General features: G+C 45.8%; 1 protein-coding gene and 2 long non-coding RNA genes across 8 annotated transcripts in view; 2 read left to right on the plus strand and 1 right to left on the minus strand.

The window, feature by feature from the left end:
* Nucleotides 1-19043, plus strand: part of HAAO (3-hydroxyanthranilate 3,4-dioxygenase) — a 90363-nt gene that overhangs the window by 21248 nt on the left and 50072 nt on the right. For 2 of the 6 annotated variants that reach the window (XM_082217922.1, XM_082217918.1), the window contains one exon: nucleotides 856-975. The exons of 3 other annotated variants lie outside the window; for them this stretch is intronic. In XM_082217922.1, coding sequence (XP_082074048.1) covers nucleotides 856-934 — 79 coding nt within the window. In that variant the 3' untranslated portion in view covers nucleotides 935-975. Of the gene's footprint in view, nucleotides 1-855; nucleotides 1012-19043 lie in introns of those variants that run through there. One more of the 6 variants, XM_082217920.1, reaches the window with a different exon arrangement.
* LOC309529725 lies at nucleotides 1649-17106 on the plus strand. Its single transcript, XR_014218380.1, has 3 exons — nucleotides 1649-1765; nucleotides 14365-15210; nucleotides 17071-17106. It is a non-coding gene; the product is annotated as an uncharacterized lncRNA (long non-coding RNA).
* LOC309529679 lies at nucleotides 17183-18892 on the minus strand. The gene is made up of 3 exons (XR_014218297.1): nucleotides 18741-18892; nucleotides 18375-18485; nucleotides 17183-17391 (listed from the first exon to the last, which is right to left on the minus strand). It is a non-coding gene; the product is annotated as an uncharacterized lncRNA (long non-coding RNA).

Genomic DNA, 19043 nt, shown 5'->3' on the forward strand with positions numbered 1-19043 from the left:
CCAGCTCCAGGTGGAAGTGAATCCGCAACCTGATTGGCCTTCAGGTGAATCCCGGAATTAGCCAATCACGTGGGGCCCATTATGTAAATAATGTATATAAAGCAGACATTGTGGGGGAACTTCCATTCCTCCTCACCACTATGAGCTGAATGAAGAGCATGAAATCCACTCTCAGAGTATATTTCAGTGGCAGTGATACAGCACCGGAAAGGCAAGGAGGCTTACCTCTGTCCCATATTCAGGAAGACCACCGGCTTTCAGGTTCCTGTCCCATGCCCTAATAATTTGTGACCCACACTCCATAGATTGCTTTCCTATTTAGAATTAATATGCTCCGTATGTTTTACAGTTGGCAGAGCCCGGCTCTATGATGCGGAATTGACACCTAGGGTCTCATTGCTTTGAACTGCATTGAATTCCCCCATATGTTTAATCTACCTAAATCCCTGGTGAGATGTTCATTCTCAGTCATGGCAGTCCAGTCTCATTACAACAATCTAATGCTTCCACTTATTTTGGCAACACTCTGAATAGCTGACTGCTCAATTAAGCAATGACATTTTTCCTAAACTACCATTTTACTTCTTTCCATTCTGCTAGTGACCAGTAATTAAATTCAGGAGCAGGAGGTGAAGTGAGGGATTTGGTATTTGGTAAAAAGTGTTCCGCATCCTCAGAAATTCTTCTAGCATTGTCAACAAGCAATGAATAACCTAAACGGAGAGTTTATTGTTATCGGGCAATGAACGCTTAGAGTCAATCTGAAAAGATTAACTGATGTGGTTTAAAAAACAGCCGGATCAGTGGAGGGTTGCGTGTCTGCCATTCAGTCCCATTCTCTGTTTTGTTTTGAAGGTTCCAGTGGAAGAGAGCTGAAGGATCCGTTGCTCTTTCCGTTATTCAGGATCCTGCACGGAAAAGACCCTATACCTGAGTTGCAGGCAAGATTGATTAATAAAAGACTGATAAAATGTTTTATGTGAGCACTGCAATCTCAGAAGAAGAAGAAGAGTCATTAATCTTGAATCCACACATCTAAAACAATATGAAACCATTTAAACAGTCATAGATTTCCCCAAATAATCCTAGGAATGGTAGTTTGTTAAAGTTGCCACAGCTCCCTGGGAAGAGGGATTGATTGTTAAACAACTCTGGAATTGTAGCTCTGCGAAGGAATAGGAGAGTTTACAAGCAACTCTCAGCACCCTTAATAAACTACAGGGCAACTGATATGACTTTTCATATGTGGTGGGCATATGAGCTGTTACAACCATTCCGGGAAAGCGTATGTACAGAAATAAGCAAAATCATCAGGACATATAATGTAATCCAAGCCTAGGCTTATTAATAGATATTCAACGTAATTTGTTTTACACAGAACTTACAGTGGTACCTCAGGTTAAGTACTTAATTCCTTCTGGAGGTCCGTTCTTAACTTGAAACTGTTCTTAACCTGAAGCAGCACTTTAGCTAATGGGGCCTCCCGCTGCTGCCGCACCACCAGAGCATGATTTCTGTTCTTATCCTGAAGCAAAGTTCTTAAGCTGAAGCTCTATTTCTGGGTTAGCGGAGTCTGTAACCTGAAGCGTATGTAACCTGAGGCACCACTGTATTGATTTTCTTATGGTGGCTGCACAATTACTCATAGCAAAGTAATTGATCACCTACACATCAGATAATGGGAAAAAATATGGACAATTGCTTTGTCTGAGAAACTAACAAAGAGAGTACATGTCTCAACAAGGCATCTGATCTGGATAATTTTGTTGAAATATGTTGTTGTTATTGTTTAGTCGTTTAGTCGTGTCCGACTCTTCGTGACCCCATGGACCAGAGCACGCCAGGCACTTCTGTCTTCCACTGCCTCCCGCAGTTTAGTCAAACTCATGCTGGTAGCTTCGAGAACACTGTCCAACCATCTCGTCCTCTGTCGTCCCCTTCTCCTTCTGCCCTCCATCTTTCCCAACATCAGGGTCTTTTCCAGGGAGTCTTCTCTTCTCATGAGGTGGTCAAAATATTGGAGTCTCAGCTTGACGATCTGTCCTTCCGGTGAGCACTCAAGGCTGATTTCCTTAAGAATGGATAGTGTCAGGCAACTGACATCAGAGGCATGGGAGAAGGAGAGGGTCTCTGATTCTGCAGGAGAAGGTCCCAGCACTAGGGGGAGACTCAGCTGGGAAGAAGGGGAAGAGAATGAGTGTAACACCAGGGATCCAGGAGAGCAATGGGACAGGGAGGTGCAGGGGCTCCAGGACTCTTCGTTGGAAGTTAGTGAGGAGAGCCCAAGCACCCCGCTGCCCACGCCCACGCTGCGCAGGAGACTCCCACGCAGTGAGAGGCAGAGACGATTGGGTGTCAAACAGCTCTTATGTTGGCAGCGCTTTAAGAAACGCCCACAGACAGATTCTACGAGTGACTAAGGGCAGCCACGCTGAGATGGGCTGTGCAGTCCGGAGGGTTTAACCAGGCAATCTAATGCTCAAACGGAGCAGGATTACGCACGAGTAACTCCCAACCACTACAGCAATTTGTCTGTCACTGAAAGTTGTTCGTGCGCAACAAGCAGAAGGGGGCATCATGAGTAAGACCGGAGAAGTTGGAGCAACGGGAGGGGCGGCTGGAGGCCAATCGCTGGAGGAGAGAAACTGCGACTTGGAAGAGCACATAGCCATCCTGACGGCGAGGCTGGACGAACGACGGTCTCTGGATGCTCAGGGGAAACCCACCCCCATAGCGAGGAAGGTACCAGGACTGGTGCATAAGTTTGGGGGAAAGCCTCAAGAGTATGGGGCGTTTAGAACAGAAATAGAATATGCCTTGAAGCTGCAGCAAAACGATTTTGAAAATGACGCAGCCAAAGTTGCTTATATTGTGGGGCACTTGCAGGACGGGGCGAGAGAGTGGATTCGACCGCTTATGGCAATGCAGAATAACGCCATGGAGGATCTAACGAAATTTCTTCAGGCGATGGACGCAATGTTTAGTAGCGATGTGCAACAGAGTTTGACCAAACGGGAACTGCTGAGCTGTAAGCAGGGAGAAGGGTCAGTTAGAGACTATTGGTCACGTTTTGCCATGATCGTTCATCGCCTGGGGTGGCAGCTGGACTCGGAACCCGTACAAATGCTATTTGAGGAGGGGTTGTCACCAACGGTCAAAGATGAGCTTTCGTGCACAGTCTATGGATCAGCTGACCAAGGCAGTCCTTGCAATTGGCGTAAGACAGGAAGCGCGGGCTCAAGAGAGGCGGGAAGGGAGAGAGCAGCGTTGTCATGACTACCGCATTCCTAGAATACCTAGGCAGCCTTCCCCGCCAGCGCAGCCAATGGAAATAGGCGGTGCGCGCGCCCAGGAAGTTTCAAACTCCAGCGAGGGTCGCAAAAGGGAGGGAAAGAATGTAAAAACGACCAAGAAATGTTTCCTTTGCCAACGGCCAGGACATTTTGCCAGAGTCTACCCACAAAGAAAGGCCTGGCAAGGAATGGTGGGGGCCGTGGGGGGCGAGGAGGAGGAACCCCAGACTCCGGAGCAGGGAAACGGAAACGCTTGGCTGCCAATCAGCGGGCACAGCAGCCGAGCCAACAACCAATGAATGTGCCCAAACCAGATTCTCCAAGATCAGCAATTGCCATTGAGGTGGTGCTTGAACTCCCAAATGGGCACCCAGTGAAGGTTCAGGGTATGCTGGACTCAGGAAGCTCATGCAACTTTTTTAGCAGGGACTTTGCCTTAGAGCATCAGCTTCACCTGCTACCTTTAGATGCACCTCTGCAAGTCACCACCATTGATGGGAGGGAACTGATTGGGGGGGAAGTTACCCACCAAACCCCACCGATGAGAATGAGAGTGTCTAGGCACTCAGAGACAATCGCCTTCCACGTTGCCTCATTAGCGGGTCCCCCAATACTATTAGGGATGAGCTGGCTAGCGCAACATGATCCGGTGGTGGCATGGCATCAGAGGACCGTCAGCTTTGGGTCTGACTACTGCCTGCAGCACTGCCTAGGCGGGGAAATGCCAAGGATGAGTGTAGCCAGAGTGGCAAGCACTGCAGTGGAGGGTAAAGGGAAGGTGCCACCACAATATGCTGATCTGAAGGAGGTTTTTAGTGAAAAGAAGGCAGATAGACTGCCACCCCACAGGCCGTTCGATTGCCAGATCAATTTGCTCCCTGGGGCGCAGCTGCCTGTGGGTAAGCTGTATGCCATGTCAGACAGGGAGATGAAGGAGTTACAGGACTTTATCAACAAGAACCTAAAGAGAGGGTTTATAAGAGAGTCAAAGGCAGTGGGGGGGCAGCCCAGTATTTTTTGTGGACAAAAAGGACACTGATAAACTGAGGCTGGTCGTGGACTTCAGGGCGGTAAATTTGGTGTCAGAACCTGTGACTTTCCCTATGCCCAGAATTGACGACATTCTGACGAGAGTGAGGAAGGGAAAGATTTTCACCAAGCTAGACCTTAGAGGGGCCTACAACTTAATCTGAATGAGAGAGGGAGATGAATGGAAGACCACCATGTTCACACCCCTGGGGGCCTTTGAATATCTTGTTATGCCTTTCGGATTACAGTCAGGCTGTTTTCAAGCGTTCATGCACCACGTGTTGGGGTCTCTGCTTTACAAGAACTGTGTAGCATTCCTGGACGACGTCTTGATATATTCAGAAAATGAGGAGCAACATGTGAGAGATGTCAGGGAAGTGCTACAACGCTTGCAGAAACATCAGTTGTGGGTCAAGCTAGAGAAATGTCAGTTTCATGCCCGAGAGGTGGAGTTCCTGGGGTACAAGTTATCTGACAAAGGCTTAGCAATGGACCCAAGCAAGGTGCAAGCAGTATTGGAGTGGAAAACCCCAAAGACACGAAAGGATGTGCAGAGGTTCCTAGGTTTTGGCAATTTCTACAGGAAGTTCATCAAGAACTTTGCACACTTGACAGCCCCAATCACGGACTGTCTCAGTAGTAAAAAGAAGTTTGTGTGGACGGAGGAAGCCCAGCAATCCTTTGTTTTTGTTTTTTTTATTATTTATTTTTATTAAAGTTTATTTTAGAAAAATACACAATTTACATTATCTTGCAAATATATACATTCAAAAAAGGCTTCATCAAGAAAAAGAAAAAAAAATAGAAAAGAAAAAGAACAAAGGCAAAAAAGAGAAAAAAAACAGCAACAAAAAAAAAAACAGATACAACATATACAGTTACAAATAACAGAACTTCCGTCCAACTTGGTCTTGGAGTTACCTATTCTTATATTACTTCTGCAGTATTGGTAAAACCTTATACATCGATGATTTTAACTATCGTCTACTGATAAATTATTTATTCCCTGGATGGTTTCAAAATAAATTAAAAATTTGTTCCATTCGTCTTTATAGTTACCTGCGTTGTTTTGTCTTATTTTTTGTGTTAATCTCGCTAGTTCAATATATTGATATAACTTCAGTTGCCACTCTCCAACCGTAGGTAAATCAGGGGTTTTCCATTTTTGTGCAATTTGGATCCTCGCCGCGGCCATGGCATATTGAATAAATGTTTGGTCTATTTTCTTTATTTCCTTACCAATCATACCTAAGAGAAACAGCTCAGGGGTTTTGGGGAAATTATACTTCAAATTTTTTTTCAGTTCGTCATAGATTTGCTTCCAAAATTCTTTTACTACATCACAGGTCCACCAGATGTGGAAGAAGGTCCCAACCTTGTCTCTACATCTCCAGCAGGTATTATCAACAGTTTTATACATCTTTCCTAACTTTGCTGGGGTCAGGTACCAACGGTAAGTCATTTTCTCTAAATTTTCACGCAGGGCTACACAAGCTGTAAATTTTACACCTTTCGTCCAAAGTATCTGCCATTTGTTATAGTCTATATTATGACCGAGGTCTTTCTCCCATTTTACCATCACTCCCTTCACCAGATCTTCTTTAGTGTCCCATTCCAGTAACTGTTTATACATTTTGGAGAGGAGTTTATCATTACTTTCCAAGATTTCGACCTGAAACCTCGATTTTTTTTCATTCATCCCCAATCTCTTATGCTCGCCCCATAAAGCATTAATTTGGTGGAAATGAAACCATTCTTTTATTTTGTCTTTCAACTCCTCATAAGGCTTTACCCTCCATCCTACTTCTGTCTTTACTAGAAGGTCCTCATACGTACATCTTTCCTCCGTCATGTTTATTTTTTTTATTTTAATGATGTCAATTGGAGAGAGCCACCAGGGGATGCCTTTCTCAATCAATTTTTTGTACCTCTTCCACACTTCTAATAGTGGGCCTCTGCTTATATGATTAGAAAAACCTCTATGGACCTCCCCTTTCTCTTGCCAAAGGTAGGCGTGCCACCCAAATCTAATATTAAAACCCTCCAAATCTAAGAGATCTGTATTTCTAAGGGTGGCCCACTCCTTTAGCCAGCAAATACAGGCTGCTTCATAGTATAACCTGATATTCGGGACTGCAAATCCGCACCTTTCTCTTGAATCTGTTAGGTATTTAAGCTTTATTCTGGCTCTCTTCCCCTGCCAAATGAACTTGGTCAGGGTTTTCTGCCAGTTCCTAAAGAGGGAGGTACCTTTAATTATCGGAATATTTTGAAACAAAAATAGTAATCTCGGAAGGATGCACATCTTAATTGCAGACATTCTCCCTGTCCATGAGAGTTTCAATCTATGCCAGGTGTCTAAATCCTTTTTAATGTCCTGCCATACCTTATTATAATTGTCTTCAACCAGATTTATATTTTTAGGTGAGAGCCAGATTCCCAAATATTTTACTTTGTTCACAATTTTGATACCAATCTTTTCTTCCAATTGAATTTTCTCCTGTTCAGTCATATTCTTTGTTAGAATTTTTGTTTTCTTCCTGTTTAATCTAAAGCCGGACAGTCTGCCAAAATCCTCCAGAAGTTCTACCACCCTACTTGCACTATCCGCTGGATTCTCCACGGACAGAACCAGGTCATCAGCGTAGGCCTTAAGCTTAAATTCTTTCTTCCCAATTCTTATCCCCCTCACATTTGCTGCCTCCCTTATTCTATTTGCAGCTACTTCTAAGACCATTATAAATAACAGGGGGGACAATGGGCAGCCCTGCCTTGTGCCTTTCTCGATCTTAAACGGTTTCGTCAGATTGTCATTTATAATCAGCCTGGCCTGTTGTTCTGTGTATATTGCCTTGATACCTTTCATATAAGGTCCTTCAATGCCAGCCTTTTGCAAACATTGTAATAAAAATTCCCATGAAACATTATCAAAGGCCTTTTCGGCATCTATGAAGATTAAAGCTGCAGGGACATCTATTCTCATATCTAGGTATTCAATGATGTTTAATATGTGACGAACATTTTCTTTCTGATGTCTATTGGGGAGGAAGCCCACTTGGTCTTTATGTATGTATTTCATTAAAAGCTTCTTAAGTCTGCCGGCCATAATATCAGCAAAGATCTTATAATCGTTGTTAAGCAGAGAGATTGGTCTGTAATTTTTTATATCTGTTTTTTCTTTCTCTGTTTTTGGGATCAAGGTTATATAAGCCTCTTTCCACGAGGCCGGGATCTTCCCACCCTGGAGAATGTTATTAATCACGTCTTTTAGGACCGGGGCTAGATATTCCTCTAATGTTTTGTAATATTTTGCGGACAAGCTGTCCGGCCCAGGGGCTTTCCCGATCTTCATCCTGCTGATGGCCTCCTTAATCTCGTTTACTGTGATCTCCTTATTCAATTGAATTCTATCCTCCTCTAGTATATATTTCCCTTCATTTTGGTCCAGATAATTCTTAATTTCTGCACTGTTTTCTCTTCCTCTTTCATATAGCTTTTCGAAGAATTGAGTAAACCTATTTTCTATTTCCTCTGGGTCTTCTATAATATTATCCTCCGATATTATTTTATTTATCACATTTTGTTTCTTTCTTTTTCTTAACTGCCAAGCGAGTAATTTCCCCATTTTATTTGCTGACTCGAAATACCTCTGCTTTGTAAATTTAATTTTCCATTCTATCTCCTGATTTAATATTGCTGAGTATTGAGATTGAAGCACCTTAGAGGCTCGAATGGCATCGTCATCTGTTGGGTTTATAGTCAATTTTCTCTCGTATTTTCTCAGCTGGGAGAGGATCTCCTCTTTCTTATGTTCCCTTACCTTTCTCCTATAATTGTTTTGTTGTATTAGAAGGCCCCTTAGAACCGCCTTGCTGGCGTCCCAAACCACCTCTATGGGGGTTTCTTTGTTCAAATTTAAATCTAGATATTCTTTTAGGGTGCCTTTAATTCTTCCCCTCACCTCTTCACTATCGAATAGGTTCTCACACATCCTCCACCTATATTGTCCCTTCGCTTCATTTTTTATTTCCATATCTAAGGCGCAATGATCTGATAGTGTCCTGGGATGAATTTCACATTTCTTAACTCTGAGCGAGAGTATTCTTGTCATCCAGATCTGGTCGATTCTACCCCAGCTCTGATGGGGTTCGGAATAATGAGTGAACTGTTTGGAGGTAGGGTTTTTGTGCCTCCAAATGTCAATTAGGTCTAAGTTTCCCTCCATGTCACTAAATGATTTCGGCAATTTTCCCCTGTTCAGTTTCCCTTTCTTTACACTCCTATCCAAATCCGGCGCTGGAACACCATTCATATCCCCAAGCAAAATTAGTTTATGGGTTTCCAATTCTAATAGCATACTTTCAAGTTTCTCAAAAAACTCTGCTCTGTTTGTATTCGGAGCGTATACTGTCACAACATTAATTCCCCCCCCCCCGGAAATTTAGTTGGATCCCTAGGATTCTTCCTTCCTCATCTTTACAAATCAGAGTTGGGTCCCACTTTTCCTTAACATATATTACTACTACTCTTTTTTTTTTTAACATCAGAATTAATGAAGTCTACTCCTAATTTTTTATTCACCAGGATATGTTTGTGTTTTTTAGCAATATGAGTTTCCTGAAAGCAAATTATATCGTACTTCTTATTTTTCAAAGCTTTCTCAATTTTATTCCTTTTAACTTTCTCGTTCAACCCATTTACATTCCAGTATAAAAATTTTAGCGTGTGTGTTATTGTTTACCTTTTGTCTGCTTCTATACCTTTAACCGTATTCGCAAACTATGATCTCTCTCCTTTATGTCCTGAGAGCTCCCCCTCTTCTGCCGTCTCGACTCCCACTACGGCCTCCTCATCATCTTCATCCGAATCCACTACCCCCTCTCCTGCTCCCCTCTCTTCATCATATCTATTCCTTATCTCTCCTTCCTCTTCTTTCTCCCTACTCCTTGATCTATTCTCTGTCTTTCCCAAATCTTTTTCATATCTTCTCAAAAACTTATCCGCCTCCTGTGTGTCCAACAATCTAAATTTTTTCTCTTTATAGAAAAAACCAATCCCCTCCGGGAATTCCCAACGAAATGGTATCCCGTTTCTCTTCAAAGCTGCTACCACTTGTTTGTATCCCTCTTTTTTGCGAAGTAGCCTAACCGGTATTTCTTTGTAAATAATAATAGGCCTTCCATCAATTCTTAATCTATTATTATAGCTCTTTCTCAAAATTAAGTTTTTCATTTCCAGAGAGTTGAAGATCACCAGGCAATCTCCCAAGAATTTACTCGCTTTCAAATGTTTGGGCCTAGTCATTCTATATACATTGTCTACGGTAGCTGCCATCTCTTCCTCCCTTAGACCTAGCCAGTTAGAGAGTTCTTTAATCATTTTCCCTCTAATATCTTCATTTCTTTCCTCTGCTACTCCCCTGAATTTAAGATGGAGCTGTTTTAACCGCATATCAGCCATGGCTAGATTATCCCAAATCCTGTCTTGAGAGATGCTTAGCTCTCCCAGCTCTTCTTTTACTTTCATTGTCTCCTTTTTTTGTTCCCTCATCTCTTTCTGCAGCTTTTTGTTAGATTCCTCAATCATTTTGGACTTAGCTGTGAGATCTTGGATTTTTGTTGAAAGTTCACCCACTGCTCCTTCTATCTTTTTATCGATCATCTCCTGAACCTCTCCTAATTTATTTTCCATATATAATACATTTTGCTTAAATTCCTCCTTTATTTTTGCCCACAGATTATCTAGGTCTTTAATTTCCTCCTGCTGCGACAGCTTTCTTTCTCCCGGGGTCCCTCCCCCCTTCTTCCACTCTCTTCCATCCTTTCCCATCATTTCCAAATCTCAATCTCCTGCAGGTTCGCTTCCTCCCTGACTTTACTTCCTTCCCTTTTCAACCCCCCTGTTAACCACAATTGTAAGTAGAAATTGTCAGTAGTAACCCACAATAGTAAGCCAGAAAAAGACCAGTTTCCAGGCTGAGTTAAGCAGTCCCCTCGGAGATTTAGCAATGTCCAAATAGAAATTTCAGACGGCTCTGAGCAGAAGTCCTATGATCAGTCCAGTGAGAAAGGTTGGGGAGGAGTGTGGAGTAACACCCCCCAGACTCCTGGCGTTCTCGTTCTTTACCCCTCACCAATCCACTTAACCCACACGTAGGCGGAGGGTTAATAATCCACAGTCAGGTCTTAGAAATATCTGGTCCGGATTAGTCCACATTTATCCCATATGGTCAGAGTCCAGAGTATAATCTGAGCCCAGGTTATAGTCAAAGTCCAAATTATAGTCAGAGTCCAAATTCCAGAAGCCACAGTCGGTATCCAAGTCAATTATAATGCACCAATGTCTCTAAGCCGCGTGAAACTAATTAAAACGTCACGCTACCTCTTCTGTATTGAGTCCTCCTGTTCAGCTCCAACCACCAGGGAATGTCTTCCCAGAACGGAGAGGGGGGAGCAGGCGCAAGGAGAAAAAAAAGAACAAACAAAGAAAGCGGGGTGTGGCAGCAAACACGGAAACTTTGAAGTCCTCTCACCTTATGCCTGCTGTCTCCCTTAGTATTGTCCTTAAACTCATTCCGAGGGTAGCATAGGCACTCCAGGTCTTAATTGTGATATTATAAACTATAAACGCCAGGAACCGCTTGTCCCTGTGTTACAACGTAAAAACAACCCCAAAAGACGAACTGTAACACTCACCAGGGTCCGGTTAGTCCTTAATATCCAGTTCTAACAGTTCTTAAATCCTCGCAGCAGATTGTTCTCACTCAAACAGACTCTCCAAAGCTTCCTTATATCGTCGACTTTCCGCCTGCGCCATCTTATATCCTCCACCAAGCGAACTCCCAAACACAATCCAGAATTCTCCAGGAGCCGCCCAGCTCCACTACTGGCTTTACGCCTTACTCATTAATAAGAAAAACATATTAAAAACACTGAGGGTACCATTCTTTTCTTAAGGAAGCCCGTCGCCTATCCCAGCTGAAGCTCGAGGCGTCGCCCTGCAGAGTCGGTGCCTTCCCAGTTCGCGCTCGCGGTCCTTCGTTTTCTCCTCGTACCAGCTCAGGAGAACGGTACGACCGCTGCCACGCTGCTGGGTGCCTATCCCCCAAGGGTGCCCCCCTTGGGGCTTTTGGGGTGCGCTGCGCCCTAGCGTCTCCCCCAAGCCTCCGCAGAGCCCGGAAAACCAAGAGCGAGTTTTCCGCGCTTCTTCGCTGGTTGCGACCGGAACCGGAAGTCCGTCTGCAATCCTTTGAAAGCCCAGCAATCCTTTGAAAGATTGAAGAAGGCGTTCGTGTCGGAAGAACAATTACTACATGTGGACTTGGAGAAACCACTGAGGTTGGAGACGGACGCGTCAGACAGAGCCATCGGGGTGGTTCTGTTGCAGCCAGGACTGAACAAGCAAGAATGGAAACCGTGTGCCTTTTTTTCGAGGAAGCTGAGCAAGTCGGAACAAAACTACACCGTGTACGACCAAGAACTGCTAGCGATTTACGCTGCCTTTTGTCGGTGGCGCCATTTGCTGATAGGGGCGCAGCACAAGATCCAGGTCTGCACAGATCACAAGAACTTGGAATATTGGCGGACAGCACGGGTGCTCAACCAGAGACAGATTCGCTGGGCGCAGGAGTTTTCCAAGTTTTCCTTCGAAATCCAGTATGTGCCAGGCGAGCAAAACGTGAGAGCAGACACTCTCTCGCGGAAACCAGAGTACTTTGAAGGAGAGGGGCCGCCGGAGACCCGACACGTCGTACCTGAGGACCGATGGGTGTGTGGGGGTACTCTAGTGGGCACGAGAGAACTGGCAGGACTCACTAGGGACGATGAATTCGCACGAACAAAAATCAGGGAACTCCAAGAGGGGAGGGGAGCACCAGAGGGGTTCGAAGAGAAGGAAGGGGTGTTGTACTACAGGGGGGCGATGTACGTACCGGGGGAGGCTCTAAGAAGAAGGGTACTCAAGCAACTACATGACACCCCCACAGTGGGGCACTTTGGGCAACACAAAACCATGATGCTGGTGACTCGACAATTTTGGCGGCCACGGGTGAGGGAAGATGTACGCGAATATGTAAGAGGGTGTGACCGCTGCCAGAGGGCCAAAGGGGAACGCACGGTACCAGCGGGTTTGCTGGAACCCTTACCCACACCCAACAAACCCTGGGAGGTGGTGTCAATTGATTTCATGACGGATTTGCCCAAATCGAGGGGGAAAACAGCAGTGATGGTAGTAGTCGACTTGCTAACCAAAATGTGCCATTTCATCGCCTGCTCACATGCGGTGACGGCGGAAGAAACGGCACGGTTGTTTGTAGAACACATTTTCAGGCTGCATGGCGCCCCCTTGAGGGTTCTCTCAGACCGCGGAAAACAATTTACTTCCCGGTTCTGGAGGAAGCTCATAAGCCTACTGCAAGTCGAGGTCAGCTTCTCGACAGCGAGACACCCAGAAACCAATGGGCAAGCGGAAAGGGCAAACAGCGTACTCCAGCAATACTTACGCTGCTACGTAAGCGAGAGGCAGAATGATTGGGTAGAGAGACTAGCGTTAGCAGAATTTGCGTACAATAACGCTGAACATGTATCCACAGGAATGAGTCCATTTTTGGCCAATTATGGGTGTCATCCCAGGGCATTCCCGGGTAATGAGGAACAGAGCTGGAGTGTGCCTGCAGCTGAACAGTTTGTGGAAGAAATGGAAGCATTACCTCAACAGCTCAAGATGAACCTAGAAAGGGCCAAAGCCAATTACAAGAAGCAAGCAGATAAACACCGAAGGGAAGGGGAAACCATAAGGGTGGGGGATCGCGTGTGGGTGTGCACTCAAGGGTTACCCTTTAAGGGAGGGTGCAAGAAGTTGCAGCCCAGACGACTGGGGCCATTTGAAGTTATACAACAGATAAACCCCGTGGCGTTCAAGCTCAGGTTGCCAGACAACATGAAAATACATCCCGTGTTCCACAGGTCCTTACTCTCACCACACAGAGAGTGACGGGAATTCGAGGGGCGGGAGGTAGAAGTCACGCCACCACCACAGGTAGAAGAAAGGGAACACCAAAGTTCGGCCGCAGAGATAGTTGATTCAAGGTGGCGAGGTCGGCAAGTGGAGTACTTGGTGGCGTGGGAAGGAGAGCCCTGGTCAGAAAACACATGGGTCCCCGCAGAGGCAGTTGGCGACGAGAATATGGTGGAAGTGTTCCACCGACGGTTCCCAGATAAACCCAAGCCCTTAGAGCGATTCTGGGAGGAACAATTCGGTACCACAGAGGAGGAAGAGAGTTTCGAAGGGTTTTCAGAATCCGAGGAAGAATCGGATTGGGAGGGTCATTCCTGGGGTGGGAACCTTAGCAGGTGGGAAGAGGTTTTCGTACCCACAGATGAGGAGGACAGCTCATTCCGGGGTTTCCTTGGCTCACCGACCAGAGAAGAGGCCACAATAGAGCCCACCGGTCAGAGGGGGAGTGAAGGGGGCCCTGGGAGGGAGGTGGATGTCAGGGAACTGACATCAGAGGCACGGGAGAAGGAGAGGGTCTCTGATTCTGCAGGAGAAGGTCCCAGCGCTAGGGGGAGACGCCCTCAGACAGATTCTACGAGTGACTAAGGGCAGCCACGCTGAGATGGGCTGTGCAGTCCGGAGGGTTTAACCAGGCAATCTAATGCTCAAACGGAGCAGGATTACGCACGAGTAACTCGCAACCACTACAGATAGGTTTGATCTTCTTGCAGTCAATGGGACTCTCAAGAGTCTCCTCCAGCACTATAACTCAAAAGCATCAATTCTTCGGCGATCAGCCTTCTTTATGGTCCAGCTCACACTTCCATACATCACTACTGGGAAAACCATAGCTTTTACTATACGGACCTTTGTTGGCAAGGTGATGTCTCTACTTTTTAAGATGCTGTCTAGGTTGCTCATTGCTTTTCTCCCAAGAAGCAGGCGTCTCTTAATTTTGTGGCTGCTGTCACCATCTGCAGTGATCGTGGAGCCCAAGAAAATAAAATCTCTCACTGCCTCCATTTCTTCTCCTTCTGTTTGCCAGGAGGTAATGGGACCTTACCCCTTTATGAAATATTCACATGGACATATGGGAAAATCTAACTCATTAGTCTTCTATTCCAGGGAGAGGGGGTGGGAATGGGAAAACCAATTGTTCTGTTAATGTTTATATTTTTGGAAAGCAATAACAATGGTGTTGTTGTTGTTTTTTAAAAAATGGAATAAAAATAAACAACAACTCCAAGATTTTAGGGGTGGGGGAAGCCATGGCTGTTTAAAGTGACATCATAGTAATTTAAATGCATGGTGCGAATGTGGCCTAAGACAAAATAAAACATATTTCAGTGTTCCACTAGGAGTGAGGTCTTGCAACATGAATGCCTAGTTGTTATATATAACATAGTGTCAGAACTCTTGAACAGACTTGCATCACCCACAGCACCAGATTTAATTTTAAAAGTTGGCAAGTGTCAGTATATAGGTAGAAAAATTCATTTCGGAATTCTTAGGGCCGAAAGGGGTGGAGTGGGGTGAGGGGAAGGATCTGGACAGTCTGAGCCAGTGGTTCATAGATCCCACTCAAAAAAGCCAAAAGGAGCTGTGTGATAGGAAGCTGAATTGATGGCTTGAAACATGAGTTTTGATTAAAAAAAATAGGGAGTTGATGAAAGTTTTGAAAGTAGAGGAAATGAGGGCAAGTGATATATAGAGTCAGTGAATTCTTTTTGATTAACCAAGAAATCGACACATTGTGCATAACAACACTTGCCCACTGTTCTCTTTAAACCCAAGCTCCTCATGTTTCAAGTCTTCCTAAATGATTGACTTTGCAGAATACAGTGAGCAAAAATCTCCCCTTTCATGCTGATTCGGCTGCTATCGTATATTGCCAGTGGCGTAGCGTGGGGGGTGCCAGGGGTGCCGGCCGCACCGGGCGCAACATTTGGGGGGGCGCGTTTGGCCGGCCCCCCTCGAGGAAGCGGGAACCTCTCCAAGGCGCAGCGCGCCGCCGGTGGAGGAAAAGAGCCGCGCAGCAGCAGCAGCAAAGCCGGGAGGAGGAGGAGGAGGTGGAGCGAGCCTGCTAATTGCTTGCTGGGAATTACCGTAATTTTCGCTCCAAAACACACACTTTTTTGCTCCTAGAAAGTAAGGGGAAAAGCCTGTGCGTGTTACAGAGCGAATGCACTCACTGGATCCATGGCTGCCGTCAGTCAAGCAAAGCGGGTTCTGCTTGCAGGGCTTTGCACGGCTCTAACTTTGCTTGCTTTACAGCCAGGAGGAGGGGGTGGAGCTGAGGAGGAGGGAGGGAAGGAGAGCCATGCCAGCAAAGCGGGCAGCAGCCGCTTACACGCGAGGAGGGACAGACGGGAGCCATAGCGAGCCGGAAAAAGCGCCGCGTAGCCAGCAACAGCTGCTGCAGCCTCAGCTAGCAAAGGTCCGTGCGCTCTAAACGGAGCAATGAGGCTGCAGAGGGACGGCAGGCACAGGAGGGCTCTGAGCCACGAGCGCAGTGAAAACCAGTAAAAAAGTTTTTTAAAAGGCTGCTGGGGACAGGAGGGCACGGGATGAGGGAGAGGGGGAAATTACAATTCTCCCAGCGTCTCAGCTGATCCACTGAGCAGGACTTGGGTTGCAGGGGATTCACCATTAGCTGTGTAAAGCAGCAAAGAGGGAGAGAAGGAGCAAAGCGGGAGAGGAAAGGAGCTGCTTACACTGCTGTAAGTGGCTGCTGTCCGGTTGGCTCCTTTAAAGCAACAGTGCTCTTTCCCTCCCCCCTCCCCGCTCAGCTCTCCGAAAAGCTCCTTTTCCACCCACCCCACGCGAGCTCCTTTTCCCCTTAGACCCCTCTCCTGCAGTATTAGCCACATCCTTCTCCACCCACCCCACACGTGTTCCTTCTCCCTTTAATACTTTTCCTTCCCTCCCTACTTAAAATGTGGTTACAAAGCACGGATCCACATGGATCCTCAGGATTTTTGCACTGGGTCACCCCAGGTTCACCATCAGATCATATAGCATATGCATGGCTACAGCCTGTACCAAAACACACACACGCACCCACTGTTTCATGGGGCTGCAATGGCGCAAAAACATGGTTACAAAGCATGGATCCACATGGATCCTCAAGATTTTTGCATTGGGCTACCCCAAACTCACCGTCAGATCACGTCTGTGGCCACAGCATGAACCACAAAAATCATACATCCACTGTTTCGTTTAGAATATTTTTTTCTTGTTTTCCTCCTCTAAAAACTACGTGTGTGTTATGGTCAGGTGCGTGTTATAGAGCGAAAAATACGGTAAGCGAAAGGCTGCTCCAAAGCCTGGCGGCGGGAGGAGGTCTCTCCGCCCCACCGCCAGCCTTCAGAAGGCTCCTCCGAAGCCTGGCGGTGGGGTGGAGAGACCTCCTCCCGCCGCCAGCCTTCATAAGGCTGCTCCGAAGGCTGGCGGTGGGGCAGAGAGACCTCCTCCCGCCGCCAGGCTTCTCTCCGCCCCACTGGCAGCCTTCGGAAGGCTGCTCCGAAGCCTGGCGGTGGGGCGGAGAGACCTTCTCCCCGTGCCAGCCTTCGGATGGCTGTCCTGAAGACTTGTGGTGGGAGCAGTGGCGTAGCGTGGGGGGTGCAGGGGGGCCTGGCGCAACATCTGGGGGGGCGGAAGAGACTCGAGTGCTAAAATCCACGGGTTAGGGGGCGCAAATTACTTGCCTTGCCCCGGGTGCTGAGAACCCACGCTACGCCACTGTATATTGCAGCCAAAATAGTCCTGGCCATTTTGAACCCACTTACCCGCCTCTATCTTGGACCAATACACCACAGAATATAGCATATTTGAAAGAAAGGAAAACACAAGAAAGCTTGACAAGCTGAGGGGGAACAGAGTAAATATTTATTATTTGCAGGAAGGCAGAATCTTGAGATGACTCTCGGACTGTTTTAAAAGTTTGCATTGCAGAAATCAGAATCATCACAGCAGTTGACTTCCAGACGGATACCATTTTGATTAGGAGAAGGCATATCACACTTCACCATATCCTTCGATGCACAATCGAGTATTTTATCTCTAAACACCCCATCTGAGACAACGTGTGAAGAGAAAGAAAGAGGAAAAGAGAAAAGAGTGAAGATATGTATCATTCTCACCCTCAGTCACCACAATGATTAACTGGACTTCACATAAAATATCCAAGGTGCTCTCCATTAAAATAACCTGGTAATACTGATGGCTGAAAGAATAAAGAAACACAAGGGCTGAATCTAGACGTATATATATATATATACACACACACACATTTTAGGAAAACGTGTTGTAAACTTTATAATGGGAAATCACGTTGGAGAAAGATGGGACTCCACAGTGCCATCCAGTGCCACAGTGTTATAATGCATATAAAATGCTTTTTCTTTACTAATGCAGCTGAGTCCAAGGTTCATTACTCTGGGGAAACAAAGCTACTCTGAATACAGGTACACATGTCTCTCCCCAACTTCTTCAACGGCCCCTAAATCTGCTCTAGAATGTAGAGAGAAACACACAAACAAGTTTAGGAAGCATATATGGGAAGGGGTGGAGTGGAGTATTGTGTGGTACCCACATGCGTACTGTGGGATATTGCAGTGAGACATAAGTATGCATGGAGGGTTTGAGACCAGAGAGCTGTGTTTTATAGAATTGGGTCATACACCCTCTTTTCTGGTGATGTAAGTATTTTATTTGTCCTTCTTTTAATTATTTCAGTGTGCTGGGGGGGGGACAAGAATTTTTCTGCATGGGGTACCACCTGACCTTGCTACGCCACTGAGTGATGGACGAAATAAGACCTTCTCTTCCTTTCTACACTAACACTCTCTTCAACTATGCAACAGTCAGGAAGGAAATGTCTGAGCTTGTTGCATACAAGCTCAGACTGCATGCTTGAAGCTATGCTTCTGAAAAAGGCATTTCCATGAATTATTCCCCATTGCTGTATCACTAATCTGAAAGAAATGGAAAATAAGCAGAAAGGGAATGTGGACCATGGAGCCCAAACAAGGCACAACCTTTGAAGCTGTTTCTTACTTTCGAGGATGGTGATGCCAACGCAGGTTCCTCCATCATCAACTTCACATGTTTGGTGGTTGCATGGCATTCCTGCTACCATAATTATGCATTTTGTACAGAGGAGAGCATCTGTTTCCAGAGACAAAACCAAAATGTTGTGAATAATGGAGGGTTGCTTTGATTGATGGATTATATTTCTAGGCCACTTTTCATTCAAAGGAACCTCAAAGTGTCTTAGAAACAATGAAAGACAATAGGGTAAAAGAGCATCAGAAATACATCACAAATCATAAGACAGAATACATACTTCTGCCTGCCAACCTGTACTTAAGCTGCCTCCCTTGGCTGACAGTGCTTTTCCCAGCTCTTGCAAAAAGAACATACCTCCAGGCGTGAGGAACAGGAAAACACAGATTGCAAGAAGTACTTGACTTGGGATGGACATCTTCGTATCAAAAGGACACTGTATGTTCTCCAGCAGAGCCCCAAATCACAGAGGAATAGATGTGGACCTTTACTGGATTCCTCCAGGTTGGAGAAGCTTCTTCCTTAAATCCTTTTAATGACACCTTAGAGATCATGATGTTCTTGGAAAGGAAGTATAAAGATAAATGGGTGGGTCGTAACATCATGAACTGGCCGCTCATCACAGAACAAAAATCCCAATTTAAGTGAGAACATGAAGTG

This window comes from Podarcis vaucheri (assembly GCF_965113315.1).
Source record: "Podarcis vaucheri genome assembly, chromosome: 3".
NCBI lineage: Eukaryota > Metazoa > Chordata > Lepidosauria > Squamata > Lacertidae > Podarcis > Podarcis vaucheri.